Below are 17003 nucleotides of genomic sequence, written 5' to 3'. Positions count from 1 at the left end.
GTTCATTTTTCAGGTTTTGAATCTACTACTTGGGAATTTTCAGCTTAAGGGAGTCTTTAGCTCAACAGAGATAGTGACTTTGTGATTTGTGAAATCTTTTAATCTTTTAATAATATGATGAAAGTGTGTGAAGTCTAAGATCTTGATTCAAGTGACTGCTGGGATACCACAGCATACAAAAATCTAACTATTTCACGTACTCCCATCTTTTGCACACGATACTACAGAACATTAGAGACATCATTTTGTGCACAAGACTTGGGTCACCTGAAACATCCTATTGGATCAATGACAGCTAGTTGAGGACCCCAACCACACACCAGCTATGTGCACACACGCACGCACACGCGCACACACACACACACACACACACAGAGACGGTCTGCAATCGCTTTGGAGCTGGTGACATGGGTGAGTGCTTGTGGGGGAAACAAAGCTCAAGTGAAGCGAGAGCAGAGGGCTCAGTCACGAATGTGGCATCACTCCACGCTGATCAGTGTGGACGTTTAGAGGCAAGCCGCCGCTGCACATATACGTACTCTACAGAGCGAGGACGGGAAAGACAAACAGCCTTCTAAGACGCAAAAGGACGTTATTCAAAGCAAAGGTCATATTTGTAATTAAAGGGAAAATGTCATTTGAATCCTGGAGTAGCATGAAGCAAGGTATTAAATGTATTCAGTATGTAGTAGAATTAGAGGTGGATAGGAAGTCATTTACATTTAGGACAGAATATTTTGTTTCCTACACATTTTACTGCAACCACATTACATTAACCTAACCGATATGCACAACTATTCTATGCATTGGGAGGTCAAAGGCCAATGCTGATTGAGAGGGTACAAGTAAAAGCAACTTCAAACAGGTGACAACACAGAGGTCAAGGTACGATCAAAAAACGAGACACTACAACAGTGCCCAAGAGGACCACATGCCCTTTTAAAACAGGAGGAAAGCTGCCAACATCCATCTGTGTGCATTTCACTATCCCTCCTTCATCTCCGCTCTCGATGTCCTTCCCACTCTTTCCTTTTGACTATGACAGGCTGCCCCCTTTAAAATAAAGAAATAAATAAATCAACTAGCATTCCTCCCCCCTGCCTGAGGCTGGGCAGCACATGCAGGAAGGTAAACATGTCCACTGTGGTGAGCTCAGACCACGCGGATGCTTCACTCCAGGTAACAGTCGTCCTCCACAGCTCTGCGCCCACCAGCAACATCTCGGCATTCGCTAGCTGTGCAGAGTAGCCTATGTCTGAACAGATTTCCGCTTCAGTGCCAAATCCCCCTCCTCCCTCCAGCAAGGACATCCATGGATTTGATGGGGAGGTTGATTCAAATCAGGGTCAACTGTCTGACCTCTACCTACAGTACCTGTCTGATGGCTTAAAATCTGTCTGCAAAAGCATCACCTTTTTTGATTGTTGCAGCGTTCGCTTTCCTTGCAAAGGATTATCTGCTATTAATACACAGAAACTCTTAAGGCTTAAAAGAGATATTTGTTTTGTGCTCTTCTGCCCAGCATACGCAAAAAAAAAAAATCATAGGAAATACACTAAAACATACAAAACTAAACTGAAACAGTGTCTTTCTTATACTGTTGTGTTGGATTCAGTGGCATTTGAGGACACTGCTTCAACTCCAACAAAGACCCAAAGACCTCCAAGTTAATCATCTGGGATAGATTCATTCTTGCTTGGTTGCAAAATTGACCCACAAGCCGAGGAAAACTGGTAAGGCAAGGCACGTGCACAGCATTCTTCCACAAAATGCCACTTGCAATCCATTAAAATGGAGCGACCGTGTTCACCAATGAGCTTCAATTTAACAAACTTCGGGTTCCAGTTTTCCTTCGCAGTGAGTATATAGGGTACATCCGTCTGCCTGGGCAGGAAGTACTGAAGGAGTGAATTAATTTCAGTTCAACTGCTCTACCATAATATATCTATGGAATTACTTGCAGTGATGAAATGCGCGATGCACGAAAACAACTGAGTCGAGACAGCATTCACACTGACAGAGCTAATTGCATGACAACTGTCAAACTGAGGATTCAGGTCATCGGTTTGGCGTACAGTACACTTGTGTTCCTAGAGTCCAGCCTATGTGCTGCATAATCCTGTTCCTCTGTAATGCGTAGGTGGACAAGGTGTAGGCTGATGTTCATTACTTTCCTCTCTGCAAGTCGATACTCTTCCTTAGTCTTCAAGAGCTCCCGTTGTGATACTATGTATACCCTTGCTGCCAAATACAGCATAATACTGTATGTGTGTGTGAGTGAGCCGCCTGTGTGTGTGTATTGTAGAACATAATACTGTATGATTAGGGTGACAGGAATGTACATCCATATCCAAGATTCATTCTGTAATAGAAAATCACTAAATATTACAGTGAGTTCTTCTTTGACAACAATGTGTCAGCGGCTATACAGCCACCACCACCCACTGGTTAAAGTGTCTGCCTTGCTTTTGAAAGCCTTCGCATAGAAACCTAGCAGGTCTCCAGCAAGTGACAGCATGCTTGTTTGAAAAACATTATCACCAATAGAGCTCCCCCTCAGGGCTGAGTCTAGAAACTTTCCCCAAAAATATGCAGGTAAAGAAAAAGAAATATGACTTTGACTTTAGATGAGTCCACCCCAAAGCCTGCAGATGAGTCCACCCCAAAGCCTTTGTGCTCCAGGTCTGAGAGACATGGGGACAAAGGCTGATGTGAGGCTGATGACGGTTGCTGTTTCCCTTATGTTTACCATCATTTCCCCTCACAAACAAGAGGCCAGGCTGGAAAAGGCCAGAGAGCCAGGGCCTCCAGCGTGCAGGCAGTCGAAGATGGAGGGGGGGGGGCGACAGAGAGTGAAAAGAGAACTAGAGATAAGGGAGAGAGTGAGAGAGGGGTAAAGGCAATCACTGATACGAGGGAGAGAGAGAGAGAGAGAGAGAGAGAGAGAGAGACAGAGCGCTTGGGCTAAGCTGCCTCCAGACACCACGCAGCTCAGAGCAGATCGAGAGTGACGGCTTGCTGATTAGTCAACTCACAGCCCCCAAGACCGGAGTCTGCATGCATGCACACACACACACACACACACACACACACACACACACACACACACACACACACACATGCAGGCTTGCAGTTGATTTAAATAAACCCCACTGCTATCAGTTGCACACTTACAAAATACATGAACACACATGCATGCAAACAAATGAAGACATAATATCACATCATATCTTGAGGAAGTTCATATCATGACAGAATCTACCTTGAGACTAACTGAGGCTGCAGTATGTGTGTGCAGAATGTGAAGGTGTGTAGATCGATCATGAGTCAAATGGGGTTGGTGGTTAAATTACCTTGAGGAGATAGACGGGGATGTTGCTGAAGTCTACAGGGAGTTTGAGGAGGAAACGGGCTGAAAACTCTCCCGTCTGAAATAGAAGAAACGGAGATAAAGAACTTGAAAGTTCACAATGTAGAGGTCAGTGCAATAAAAATGATCAATTGTGTTGTAAAACAAAAAAGAAAAAAAAAATGAAAACATATATTTTTCATTGTTTGAAAAAAGGTGATACCCAGTGTTCCTTTACAGATATCAAAATACATTTAATAAAAACAATTTGATACTTTAGTTTGGGAATTATAACCACATTCAAACCCTTTTAATCCTTTAGACTGCTGAATGCACCTGTGTTGCCAAAATAAAATATAGTCTTAAGTTAGAAAAGTGTCTTAATGTAGATCAAGAAAAACCTGATTGAAGACTACATAAACAAGCCTGACTATATAACCAACCATTTGATGCTTTGCTGTATTGAGGCTTGATAATCAGCAAATAGAACACCACAACATTTGCTGAAGTAGTCGTTTTCTTTAACTAAATTCACAGGTCATCTTCACCACCGGTTGCCTGGAAACCATACAATTAGAACTCCTTGACAGAAAATTAATCGCCAACAATTCTGATAAGCGATTAATCGTTTTGAGTCATTTTTCAAAGAAAAAAATATCTAAATTCAAGCTTCTCAAACGTGAATATTTTCTGGTTTTAAGTCTTTTATGAAAGTAAACTGAATATCTTTGGGTTTTGGGGTTAGTAAGGACAAAAGAAGAAATTCAAGGACATGACCTTTGGATTTTGACATTTTTAACAATTTTTCATGGAAACAGACATTTTATAGACCAAACAACGTACCAATAAATCAAGAAAATGATCTACAGATTATTTGATAATGAAAATAATCATTAGTTGAAGCCCTACAAATAACTTTACTACATCAGTTATCAAAAATAATCATTAGTTGAAGCCCTACAAATAACTTTACTACATCAGTTATCAGCAATTTTATCAGCCACTACTGATAACATTTTCATGAACATTTAACTATAAATCTCAATAAACAGAAAATGTCCCTCACGAAAGCTTGAGTTAAAAAGCTAAAACTAAAAAGCTAAAGCTGAAAAGCTAAAGCTAAGGTAATCTCTAATACACTATAGTAGTGTTCAGGTAGACATAGTTTCAGCGTGGGAAGCCTATTGGTCATATTCCCTCAGGTTGCAAAACCAGTTACAAAACTGGCTACAAAAGAATGACGGATTGTAATTATGGTGTCGTGTAATTTCATAAATATGAGAACATGGTCCTCTTTAGGAAGATTGCCATTCTTTAATAATAAGCTAAATATGCAGTAGGATGCTCAAAAATCAGTAAGTTTTACATAACTTACTGATTTTAAGTTAATAAGTTGGGGTGCCTTGAGGATGGGCCGAGGGTGCCGTAAAATTTTTCATGTCATTCTACATTTATTGTGCAAGATAATTACACCACATTAAATTGAGATGATATTTACATTATATTATATGTTGTATTTTCAATAATATTAAAACAGAAGAACTACAAATATTAAAATCACTGTATTAAACATGTTTAATATGCAGTAACACTCTAATAGAACACGCTTTGCTGCTTAGAGGTTTTTCAGGTGTTCAGCTGTAAGGAGGGAGTCCATGATATAAAATTCTTATAAAGGGGTGCTGCTAAAAAAGTTTACTACTCCTCTAAATGTACAACATTCAGTGTCAATATCAAGTTTTATCATGTATTGTTCATGAGTTAATGTATCCTCAAGAATGTGTCTTTACACTGGCATACTGGTACACAAACATGATGCCACAGTGATCTAAATATCATGTAGCATGGGGCAGCATATTATAACTGAAATTGGTCAAAATAAATGTTTCTAATCATATGATTCTAACTTGTCTGACACTAGCTCTTTTGTAGAGTCAGTCTTAAGGAAATGACATGTTAATGTCATTTCCTATGAAAATGACATTTGAGGTCTGAATATTCAATTCAATTGTAAATAAATCAGTTGTGTATAATTACATGTCAGAATTTGATTCTATAAACAAGTAAAGAAGTTTCCCTTTATGTATTTTATAATAGGGTCACTTGACACTTGGTTTTGTGAAATGTAGGTAACCACACACTCGCAGTGATTATACAGGTCCTTACCCAGCTGTTCTTGTGTCCAGCATAGATCTCCATGTTGCGGCCGTAGTCAGGATCCTCCAGCAGACTGTCATACTCAAAGAGCAGCCTGGAGCTTTCGCGGAGACGCTGGCACTGGTAGTGGTGGTACTGCTGGATAAGCTCCTTCACCAGCTGGAGCAAACATTCTGGGTTTCCAGCATCCCACTGGACCAAGTGCTGAAGTAGACAACAGAGAAGACAGACAATGAGACACAACATTCATCTTCTTTTTTTAAGGTTCAACATGTCAGCATGTAAAATAGATGCACCATTATTATACTTACAGTGAGAAAATTAACAAAGAAGATTAACAGCCTTACTTGGCATCTATTACATTTTCTGTTGGGGCAGATTTGGCAAGAAATCTGACTGGATTTCAGGCATAAGAAGACATTTCTATGTGGCATAGAGCACAAAGAGGATGCTGCTCTACAAGCACAAACTGAACTAAAGATTTTTAAAAAAAAATTGTCCCATTTGCAAATTCTGATAAGAATCATTGGAGTTGAAAAGGTTTTTAATGTTGGAGAAAATTACTAATTGTCTTTACCATGGTCTGATTTATTTCCAGAATAGAAAGACACATAACTCAAACACACACTGAATTTACCAGCATAAAAGTGGTTAGAGGATAACCTCTAAAGAGCTTATCTATTGAACCCATTAAGATACAGAATGGCACTTGAGTCTACATAGGAAATGTTGGACATTAATGACAGCAGTATTATAATGGATAGTCAGTAGTACTATTATTAGCAGAAAATATAAATAATAAGAAGAACACGGTAAAGGAAAAAAGATTGAGCCTGGGAGAAATCCTAATCCTGACAAACGGTACTTCCCATTACCAGATCAGAGGGAAAAGGGTTGTGCTACAGGATGTCCTGTTGCCACAGACTCATTTAGATTGATATGGAAAACTACTGGGCCCGACCTCTTCTATCTGCAACTTCTCTGACCTCTGCAGCTGTACTGAATGATAACTAGAGATTTTTATTGAGTATGCTATCTGTAGCATGGAGAAATATATCACACCCAGAGGATTTATTTGTAGGAGTTTATTATGGTGCCAAAATTTGGCAAAGCTGACGCCCATTTCTGTCTTTGCTTACATAATAATTACTGCCATGCTGACTCAAAGTATTGAAGCTCATTATACCTTCCAAGTCTGAATGGGTCAAGCACTCGAGCCAATGGCTGAAGCCAGCAACCAATATGCAATCCAATACAAGACAAAACTACAGTGATATGCAACCACCTGTCACATATCAGTAAACAGAGCTTACGAAACTTGACCCTCTACTGGACTAACTCTACCAAACATGAGTTTTTCCTCTCTTAAAGGAAACCTGTCCATTGATGCACAAGGAAAAATTGCTTATAATTAATGCCAACAACACCGTGCTTAAGTAAATAACTAGAAACATGTCAGGTCTAATAAAGACAAATGGATGACTGAACTCTTGAGAATGGATGCCGTGAGACCTTTTTAATGGAGAAGTACAGCACACAACTAAAGACCAAAGCCAAACACAAACATAACTGCCTTAATGAGTTTACTGTTTGGATTTTGAAACGACTGTGCGTCTTATTTTTTAACAGATTTATGCTCCCTTGAGGGAATGGCACTTGTCGATTCTGGTTTTCACACAATCACTACCTTTTCACATTGACGTGATCTGATACAAGTCATCTTGGAAAGACTGAATGTGCAACTGGGGAAACTTTTTTCCCCCTTGACATACTCAATATGAGGATTATGAAGATGATGACGATATTTGAGATAAATAGGGTAATAAGTGGCTTAGTTTTGGGGAATGACGCAGGATTCTTTAAGGCCCATGGGTGATGAAAACTGAAAGCGATTCCTTTCCTGAACTCATTGTGAGAGTGAAAGAACTGGAAGACTCAGACTATGAGAAGACAAACAACATGCTGTGCAAACCTGACATAACTGCAATGCCAAAGTTAGTGTGAAACTTCTGTTCATCATTGTTTCTCCCTGCCTTGCTGTAGCAAAAAAGCCAATTAAATGCAGGACAACCTAAATGATGAGCAAATCAGAATATAGAGAGTCATTTCTGGTGTCTACTGAGTAGGAGGAATTGTTCCAGGTGTGCTGGAAATACTGTATTTATTAATGCCAATTATATTAAGGTGTCAGAAGCAGGATGTCTTTGACTTGCATTAGCTTGTCTCCCTGTCTGCCGGTCTGGGTGCCTGTCTGTCTGCCTGTCTGTCTGTCTGTATGTCTGGCTGCCCATATTAGCCCAATGCAGAAAGCTTCCATTGTTCAGGAGCGACTCACATCCCTTGCAATGGCAAGGGCAGGCTAAACAGAGACAGTGACCTCATCGTCCTGATCCACCAGTGGTTACCAGCAATGCCGGGATTCCCGAAATGAGGGGGCGATGCAAACAAGGATGGGCATTGTCCAAAAGAAGCAGTCAGTGCCCCGGGGCAGGAGCGAGCTGAAACTGAGGAGAGAGTGAGGAAGTGCTGTGTCAGGATTGTGACACAGAATATCAGTGAAACGCCACTGAGGAGGAGGAGAAGTAGGGAGGAGGGATCAGAGGTGGGAGAAGAGGAAGAAAAAAAGAAAAACACTGGAGAGCTCAGGCAAGTAGGCCAAGGCCAATGAAAACAGGCTTGATACTCTGCAGTCTCGGTTTCATTGGTAGGAAATAATGACATTTCTAAAAAAAGGTGAAGTGAGGAGAGCTGCTGTTCAACTTTAATAATGAGTAAATGTTACAGTTGTGATTCACATATGTGACACTGAAAGATATGTTCTTCCTGTGAAAACTATTGTTCAGAAAAAGCACAGGAACATAAAAGATTCCTGTATGTTGAGACAAGAGTGCAGGAGAAACACTCCCTCAATAATTACAGCTAAGGTAACCTCAGCTGCTACGTTGGAGCTTTTCCCTGCCCAGTGACTGAGGAGCTGAGCTTGTACTAGGCCGCTCCCAGGTTAAGCAGGGTGCTGCTGGAGAAGAGCTAAGTTGACTCCTCCTCGTATAAATAAAGGCTTTTATGTATATTTTAACAAGACTAAAAGTCTACAGCCATGCTAGCAGCTTTGTGAAACTGTACTCAGGCACAGCAGTGCTTTGAGCTAATTTAATACCAGCATGCTAACATGCTTATGATGACAATGCTATCATGCTGATGTTTAGCAGTTCTTTGTGTTAGCATGCTAACACAAAGAACAGCTGAAGCTAATGGGAATGTCATTAGTTTAGTAGGTATTTGGTCATAAACCAAATTTTGGCCTGATTAATCCTGAGGGAGTATGAATGTCACCAAATTTAGTGTCAAACCATCCAATAGTTGTCAAGACATCTCGCTCAAAACTACAAATATCAACCTCACAGTGGCGCAAGAAAAGTTGGGATCACCAAAATCAATATTCATCCCTTGGGAACCATGAAAGTTTGTACAAAATGGAATAATAGTCAGGGGCTCACCAAACTCAGAGGGATTCACCACATATGGACCATGAATGAACAAAATTTCATGGCAATACATCCAGTGGTTGCTGACATATTTCAGTCTGACCAAAAGGGTTGACCGACTGACTGACAGACTATCCTAGAGCCACGCTGCTAGCGCACAGTTATGGCCAATAACAGCACATTGTACTGGGTCCACTTGTATTGTACCAAATGTTCTGACATTGAATTAACAAAGTAGTGCTTGAATGCTGCAGCAAAGCATTGGTCAAACATAGAGGGAGAGAGAGAGTGAAACGCACTGAGCCAAAAAGCAATGTCCATGTGTTGCTACAGTATGTGTATGTGTGTGTGTGTGTGTGTGTGTGTTTGTGTATAGACATGTGAGTCTGTACAGACTCTTCACTGAATTGATTTTATACGCTCTGCTGAAGGCTGTGTGTGCCAAAACAAATCTATGTTTTTTTTCATGAATAGGATAAGCCCTGCGGAAAATGTACAGATTTGATACATAAAAAAAACAAAAGATGCAATAGTCACAATCTAGGCTATTTGAAAGCTGAGATTTAACTGATGAACTGAAAAAATGCATCTACATGCCCTCTAGTTCATGCTGTATGGAGGGAACATCTTTCTTAGGGCTTTATCCACAGGGGGTAGCTATCGTAGCCCTCAACAATACTCCCTGGTTCAATCTGGACCTTATAATCCAATTATTTTGTCACAACACACTGGTTAAACCTGTGTCAAATGATTAAGCCTAAACTTGGCTTATGATAAAACCTGTCATCTCTATTAAATAAACCACTGATACCTTCCATTTTTTGAAATAAGCACATATATTATAAAGCGATTTATAATCATATTACCTTAAGATATTAGGATTTGATTCAATATCAATGTTAAAAACTGTATATTAAAAATATATTGGATTAGCATTAGGATTTAGCATTTTGGGTATTCAGCAGTGGTTTCCAGCCAATGCTAAAAACAAAGTCAAAATAGCATATTAAGTAGACAGAAATATTGTAGAACACCATGCCTTTTAAAAGAAAATACTAGTTTTGTCTGCCTTTTGATTAATTTTGGTTTTATTTAAACCTTTTCAAAATAGGCATCTGGCAAAGTGCAGCTTTGATCAAGAAGAATATTAAGAAAATAGTTTGTTCTTGTAGAAAAATGAAGACATTTAGTCAGTTAGCTCTATTCCAATTCTCAGTGCCAGTGTGGGAAGTAGCAGTAAGGACCTGTGAAGGATGAGGTACGACTAAAATGTAAAGTTCATAAGAGCAGTTGTATTACAAGCTGGGTCTATTAAGTTTCAAAGGTGTCTATTTAGAAACCTATCATCAGTTATGGAACAAGATTAAGAGTCCCCAGCCATGTTACTGGCTCTGTGAAGTTGCAAACGTCAGAATGTAAACATGTTCACTATTACAACGCTAACATTCAGATTTTTAGCTGGATTACCATGTTCACCATGTTTAACATAGCTTCACTCAAAACAAAAAATGCCAACCTGGAACTAAAGAAAAAGTGAGCAGATCACCAAGTCTGAAGGATTTATCCTGTGGGAAAAACCGATGTCATTTCATGGCAATACATCCACAAGCTGTCGAGAAATATTACTCTGAACCAAAAAATGTCAGCCTGCTGGTGGCACTAGAGGAAGAGCTAGAGGATCACCAAAGTCAATAAAGTTATCCTCTAAGGGCCTTGAAAATCTGTGGCAAATTTCACTGCAAATCCAGTCAATAGTTGTCAAAATATTTCATTGTGACAACCTGTCAACTTCATGGTGGTACTAGAGGAAAAGTCAGGGGGATCACCAAAGTCAGCAGGGTTAATCCTCTGGAGACCATGGCTAAAAACAACCTACCACGTAGTATTCTTTGAATAAAGAGAATACACTGTTTAAATTGGCGAATTACTGAATCAAACTTATAAAGATCTTTCAGCATATGTCAAGACACAATGGTTCTTTTAAACTACCATTTGGGTCCATTAGATTGTAAATATGTTGAGGATAAATGAAGAACTCCGAAACAGTGTTTTCCTTTAAGAACAAAATGTACACCTAAATTGGGCATCTTCACACTGAATAGACCCAAGTTGACAGAATTATGTCTTCCTGTGCCATCCGTCTGTACCATCTTTGATCCAATATTTATCTTAGGCCAATGAGAGAGGGACTGGCATCTGAAAATGCAAGATAATTATATAGGCCAAGAGAAGATATTTGTTTTTACGTCTTAAATGTGATTTTTATAGATGCTGGCAACCTGATCCAATAAATCGCTGTAGACTTGAAAGTGTGAGGCATTAAAAAACTCCCAAGTATTAAATTAATCTCTGTTAGTCTCTAATTCAAGTGTGGGCTCACACCCTGTTTCGCCCCCGGAGAGTGCCAAGTCTAAGATCATGCTAAATTGCTCTTGTCATGTGTTTAAGACACTTGGCATTCTCAGCCCAGTGTTTTTTCACTGTGATCCGTGCGGTTTGTGTCCAACACAGTGCAACTTGTTGACAGAAATAGCACTTTTCTGACTACTTTTAACATGGTTCACTAACTGCTTTAGCCTTGTACCAGTGCACAGTGAGGGCTGATACTATTGTCCCATCTTAGTCTTGGCACTTGTGTCCCTTGTTTTCTCCCATCCATCAGCTGGTGTTTAGGAACTGCCAAACTCCTTTCTACCAGCCATCTCTGGTTGCAAACAATAGCCTGCCCACTAAAAGCATTCCCAGACCTGTCAGTGAGCCCTGCCAATAATAAACTCTAATAAAAGCTGGAACGCATTATTCCCTAAAGCAGGAAGGAAGCAGGAGCAACAGTTGGTACACTATGCCCAGGTTGACATAATCTTGCTTTATGGGCCATCTGAGATCCATTGTTAGAACAGTAACAGGGGACAAACTGGAGCAGCAGATAGGAAGCGCTCACCAATGCTTGGCATTCAGGATTACCAGGGGGTAACGTGAAGTTGGGAATGTTTCCTTTTCCTAGATGGGAGAATGCTTAGATTGGTTTTACACACCATTTTTTAGTGGGAGTTGTCCTGATGTCTAAATTACAAACAATGTGTCATTGTACGAGAACATGTCTTCTCTGAGGAGTCTTAATTTTGTTTAAAAAGTGGGAAAAAAACATTTAATCTAAGAGAGCAGGACAGATTACTGGCCAATGAGCCTGACTGACATGAAAGCATTAAAGGATAAGGATGCCATTATTTAATATGTTTTTATTATCAACAAATCCAGTGATAAAATCTGAACCAACAATGTTAAGCCCCTTTCACACATGCAGTCTATCCCTGAAATGTTCGGGAACCTTTCCTGCATGGGGTCATGTGTGAATTCGAGCAGAGATGGATATTCAGGGAAATCTGTACCGCCAATTTTCCACCTCAGGACCTAGTAACAATTCAGGAAAAGTGCCAGCACAGCTGTGTTGTGAGTGAAAGCAGTAACATTGCAGGGACAAGCACTTAAAGGGTTATGTCCGTCTGACGAAAGACGCTTTCTTGTGGAGCAAGCAACCACCAATCACAAGACTTGTGGGTGACGTACTGCAAGTTGGGAGGTGCTTGGTTTTGGCTTGTCTGTTTTCAACATGGTGGCCATGTCACAAACTTTCTCATTTTACAGCTAAACAGTAAACTAAAATATGTTTCTGAAAACATTTGAGGCGAGAAATAGGCAATGCAATGACATAATCTTGATTCATATTTGATCAGGACTGCCTAGTTTGAAAGTTTGATCTGAGTTTTGTGAGTTTCGCCCTCCTCTTCTGTTGAGTTTTATGGCAGTTGGCATCTGTAAGTTTTGCATTACAGGCATCTGCTGGACTGTCCCTCCCCCCCATCTATTCCGGCATTGCCATGGCATGTGTGAAAAGACGGAAATGTTCCTGAATGTAGCTGCATATGTGAATAGTGAAAATCACTAGCAGTGCCTGAAAGGTTATCACAGTAATTTACTGGAAATTATGTGTAAAAGAGGCTTTAGTCTGTCTCTCAATACTTTCCAACTGACTGTGGCACTCAGCCCCAAGACCACTGATTCCCACCCAACATGTACATTTTTAAAAACAAAATAGCAAATATTTAGTTTCACTTTTAAAAATGACAAAATAATTTCCAAAAACAGCTGGACATTGTACTTTGTAGCAAATGTTACTCAAACAGGAGCGAAGAGTGCATTTGAAGGGAACTATTTTCAGCTGTGAATTGATACATACTTGGGATTGTAAAGTAGTAAACTACAGCGCCCATGTTCATTGTATTGAAGAGACATGTCACCCAGTGATATATCAGGCTTTTCGCTACACAAGACAATACTTGTTAGTGGGATAAAATTAATTGCTGGTTTTGGTTTTCCATGGGATTAGCTGACAATTATAAAATGAATCACCTTTAAGCCTCATAACTTATACATACCAGATTCTATAACACCCTGTTGATATATTTGACATTTTCTGTCATGCACTTAAAAAGACCGCAGACTAAATTATAGGGGGGTGGGGGGAAATACCAGTAGTAAACTGGTGAATTGATCACATACAAAATAACCTCTTTTACCAACTGAGACTAACATAAACGAACTTAAGTGTGGGTCTCTCAGACACTATGTCTGTATTCCTGCTGCCCTGCAGGAATATAACAAGCTTTATGAACCATGAGAAATCATTGCATATACTGTATAGTGAATATGTATGCATAGACTGAGCCTAGGGCTGGGCGATATGGCAAAAAATATTATCAGAATAATTTTTTCCATATTAATCAATATCAATATTTATCACAATATATCATTTGATATTGCTGCCAGTTTGAAGAGTATCCTGATAATGACTGAACCCTGAAGAAACCAAAAGGTGCGTTAGTTAATATTTAGAATAGTTTATTAACATAAAAAAATGTAATGTAAACATTTAACTTTGCAAACATGCTTTATCTGTCTAACAAAACAATACAAGTTAGCTTGTCTTGTAATTTATTAAAATAATGTAAATAAAACAAAAAGCTGTGATTATTATCACATCAAATTTCTTTGGCCATCTCAATTTAGAGGCAGAGATCTGAGTAAAAAGTGAAAATTGTAAACCTGCCATTATGCTACATCTTTATTAGTTATACCACTTTCCCAAATGGGAAAGTGATATAACTAGTTTTCTTTATGAAACAACATTAGTGTTAGTGGGTAACTAGCCTTTCATTGCTACTCTGTTTACTTAGCTTCGCAGCTTTTTTTGGCTAGGGTTACTTTAGATGTGATGGGCAGTCCAGCTGTTGCCCTGCTATTGTTAGCACTAGCGTAGCCTTGTCGGCAGATGCAGCAGAGTTTGTCCATCTTTGCCAGTCTGGGGCAAGCGGCAACCTCTGGGGCTTTAAAATGAAGACAATGCGGAAGTGCCAAAAACTGCAGTTCCTTGAATGGCCACTTGAGGCTGGCTCCAAAAGCGAGTCAATCCCCATAGACCCCCATGTTAAAATACCCAACTTTACAGCAGAAAAATTTCCCCTTTCATGACAACTGTACGGGGGGTGAATTTTTTTATAACTCACTCGTTTCAATTTTATCAAGCTATAAAGTTATGCATAATGAAGGACATGGCTGCTTTGAGTGACAGGTCCGCCAGCCCCTAGGTGGCTTGTTTCAGCCATTCGGCCCGCCTCTTTGCCCATTTTTGATTGGCTGGGAGTTAGGCAGCGTCACGCACTGCCAAGATGGCAACGGTCGGAGCGGCTCACTTTGAGCTTCAAAACCACTCTTCAGAAACCAACGGGTGACGTCATGGTAACTACGTCCATATTTTTATACAGCCTATGGTCTGGTGTCACTGTTTACCCAAGGACAGACTCCGACATAGAGGCTAATCTGAGGGTGCGGCGGTATCATCATATCGCTTTTGTACCCCTCGGTTCCACTCATTTCTTTCCTCTATTCCGAAGGACATCCACTTTCTTCACTGGTAGCTCAAACAATGCTTTGCAGTAGGAAATGAGCGTGTACTTTGATGTGCAAGCCAGAAACTGTAGACTGACTGGCTGTTGTCATGTTTATTTCTGCTGTGTGATAGGCTGTTAGATCTATCCATATCAAGTTAAAAATGTCATTGTTGTTTATTATCGTAATTGACACAACTTTTATTGTGATCCTGTATCGAGATCGTTTTATCATGCCGCCTTAACTGAGCCCCGAGTGATTCTGGGAACTGAAGTGCATGTGGACTATAAGTAACATTATTATTAGTCAGACAGATAGAAAGATAGGCATAATAATCTGTTGAACTGACCAGAATAGGCTTTCATTATTAGAAATAATTTTTAGTTAATTTTTCTCACATTCTGGTCATGCACCCAAATACAGCCAATTGTGCTCCCCAGGTGGAAGAAAAGAGACAAACAACAAATCCACACTATGCTGTGGAAGCAGTTTCTGCTGGAATTTCCAGAGTAACTAGACAGAGCCTACCACTGAAACACACAGCAACGGACTGCAGGACAGATAAGTGGAAACATGTTGATGCTGTATCTAGGGAGGCCATCGAGGCTAACTCCAGGTCTCGGCCAAACACACACATAGACTGAGAAAGATGCAAAACACTGGGGAACTCCCGAAATGTTTAGTGCTGCATGCATCGCTGGACAAGTCTAGACCAGACAAATGATACATTACACACAAGAAGGGCACTGAGGGCAGACAAGTAGTAGTATTAGGTGAATAAAAAAGAGGTGCAATTGGAGCTAACTGTTCTTATTTGCTGTTCAGCACATGCACACTTACTCATTTCTCATGGTAGAAGATTACTGGGAGATACTGTAGCTAAAATGACACAAGATCCTAACAATGTTGTTGGGTCTGCAGACATAAGTGATGAAACATGTCAAAATATTTTTTTCCTGCAGTGAAGCATCCTGCTCCTCTAGAGGTTTCCACTTATCTGAGATTCCTGGGTCTTGCATTATTTCTGTCCCCGAATTCAGCGTGGGCGACCTGGAACTCTTGTTCTGTTTATCCAAATCAGTGTCAGTGATCTATGGTACACATGATTTGTAGTTACTGGGCCAAAACATACAAAACCACCTGTATAATCCTTTCATGGCTTGCACTGTTTAATTTGGACAACTGCAATACCTATAACTCATTGCACTCATGTGGGTGTGTGCGGTACGTGTGTACAACACATCATGGAGGGGAAAGGAGGTCAGAAAATTTACGATTACTGAATTGCGCATCACGATTACACAATGACGATACCGTCAAAACAAAAAAAAAAAAGCCATCATTAACAATCATAGTCAGACATGCTGAGAGGTATGTGTGTTGAATTTAGTTCATTTTATGTCAAACATATTCAATTGATTCATAATTTATGGATATTTTCAACAAATATTTGTACGAAACGATTAAAAATTAAACTCTGTTCTGTAGTCATCATTTACTGAATTAGGGAAGAAAAAAAGAACCGTGTGATGAAACAGTACATCTTCTACATAAGGGATTTAAGTAGTACTCCCTCCCTTCCTGCCTCTGTCATTTCCTCTTCTCTGGTCACTTTTCCGGGCAACTCCTGGGTCGACCTACTCTCTTGTATTGCTGTCAATAAGCATGGTGAACACGTGTCTTCCCAAAGTCCGCTCTGCTGGGTTAACTCCCCTCCACCCGAGCAAAGTTCAACACAGACTACAATACTCTTAACGTGTGGTGCTGGCTGGAATAGAGTGTATTGTCAATGATAATAGTCTGTTTGGAAAAAGAGCTTCTGCAGGACTTGATAAAAAAAAATGAAGGAAAGACTGTCCAAAAATATGCAGTGTTACATCACTTTTACGATCCATTGTGACTCACGCCCGCCTTCAGAACAGTTGTAAACACTTTCACCTTTGTGTGTGCTGCACCGTTCCCATAACCTTCTGAAATCGAAAAGCTGACATTCACACCCATTTAATGCATTGATTGGTCATCTGTGCCGAGGTGAGAAAGGAGAGTAGAGATTTGAAACACCTTTC

General features: G+C 40.0%; 1 protein-coding gene across 1 annotated transcript in view; it reads right to left on the bottom strand.

Annotated features, from left to right (window-relative positions):
* Positions 1-17003, bottom strand: part of babam2 (BRISC and BRCA1 A complex member 2) — an 80373-nt gene that overhangs the window by 50378 nt on the left and 12992 nt on the right. Inside the window, exons 5-6 of the mRNA XM_042437220.1 lie at positions 5516-5710; positions 3354-3428 (exon numbers count right to left, since the gene is read on the bottom strand). Coding sequence (XP_042293154.1) covers positions 3354-3428; positions 5516-5710 — 270 coding nt within the window. The remainder of the gene's footprint in view (positions 1-3353; positions 3429-5515; positions 5711-17003) is intronic.

Source organism: Thunnus maccoyii, chromosome 16 (genome assembly GCF_910596095.1).
Source record: "Thunnus maccoyii chromosome 16, fThuMac1.1, whole genome shotgun sequence".
NCBI classification, from domain to species: domain Eukaryota; kingdom Metazoa; phylum Chordata; class Actinopteri; order Scombriformes; family Scombridae; genus Thunnus; species Thunnus maccoyii.
The sequence above is the reverse complement of the archived record's forward strand: the minus strand, read 5'-3'. Positions and strand labels throughout refer to the sequence as shown.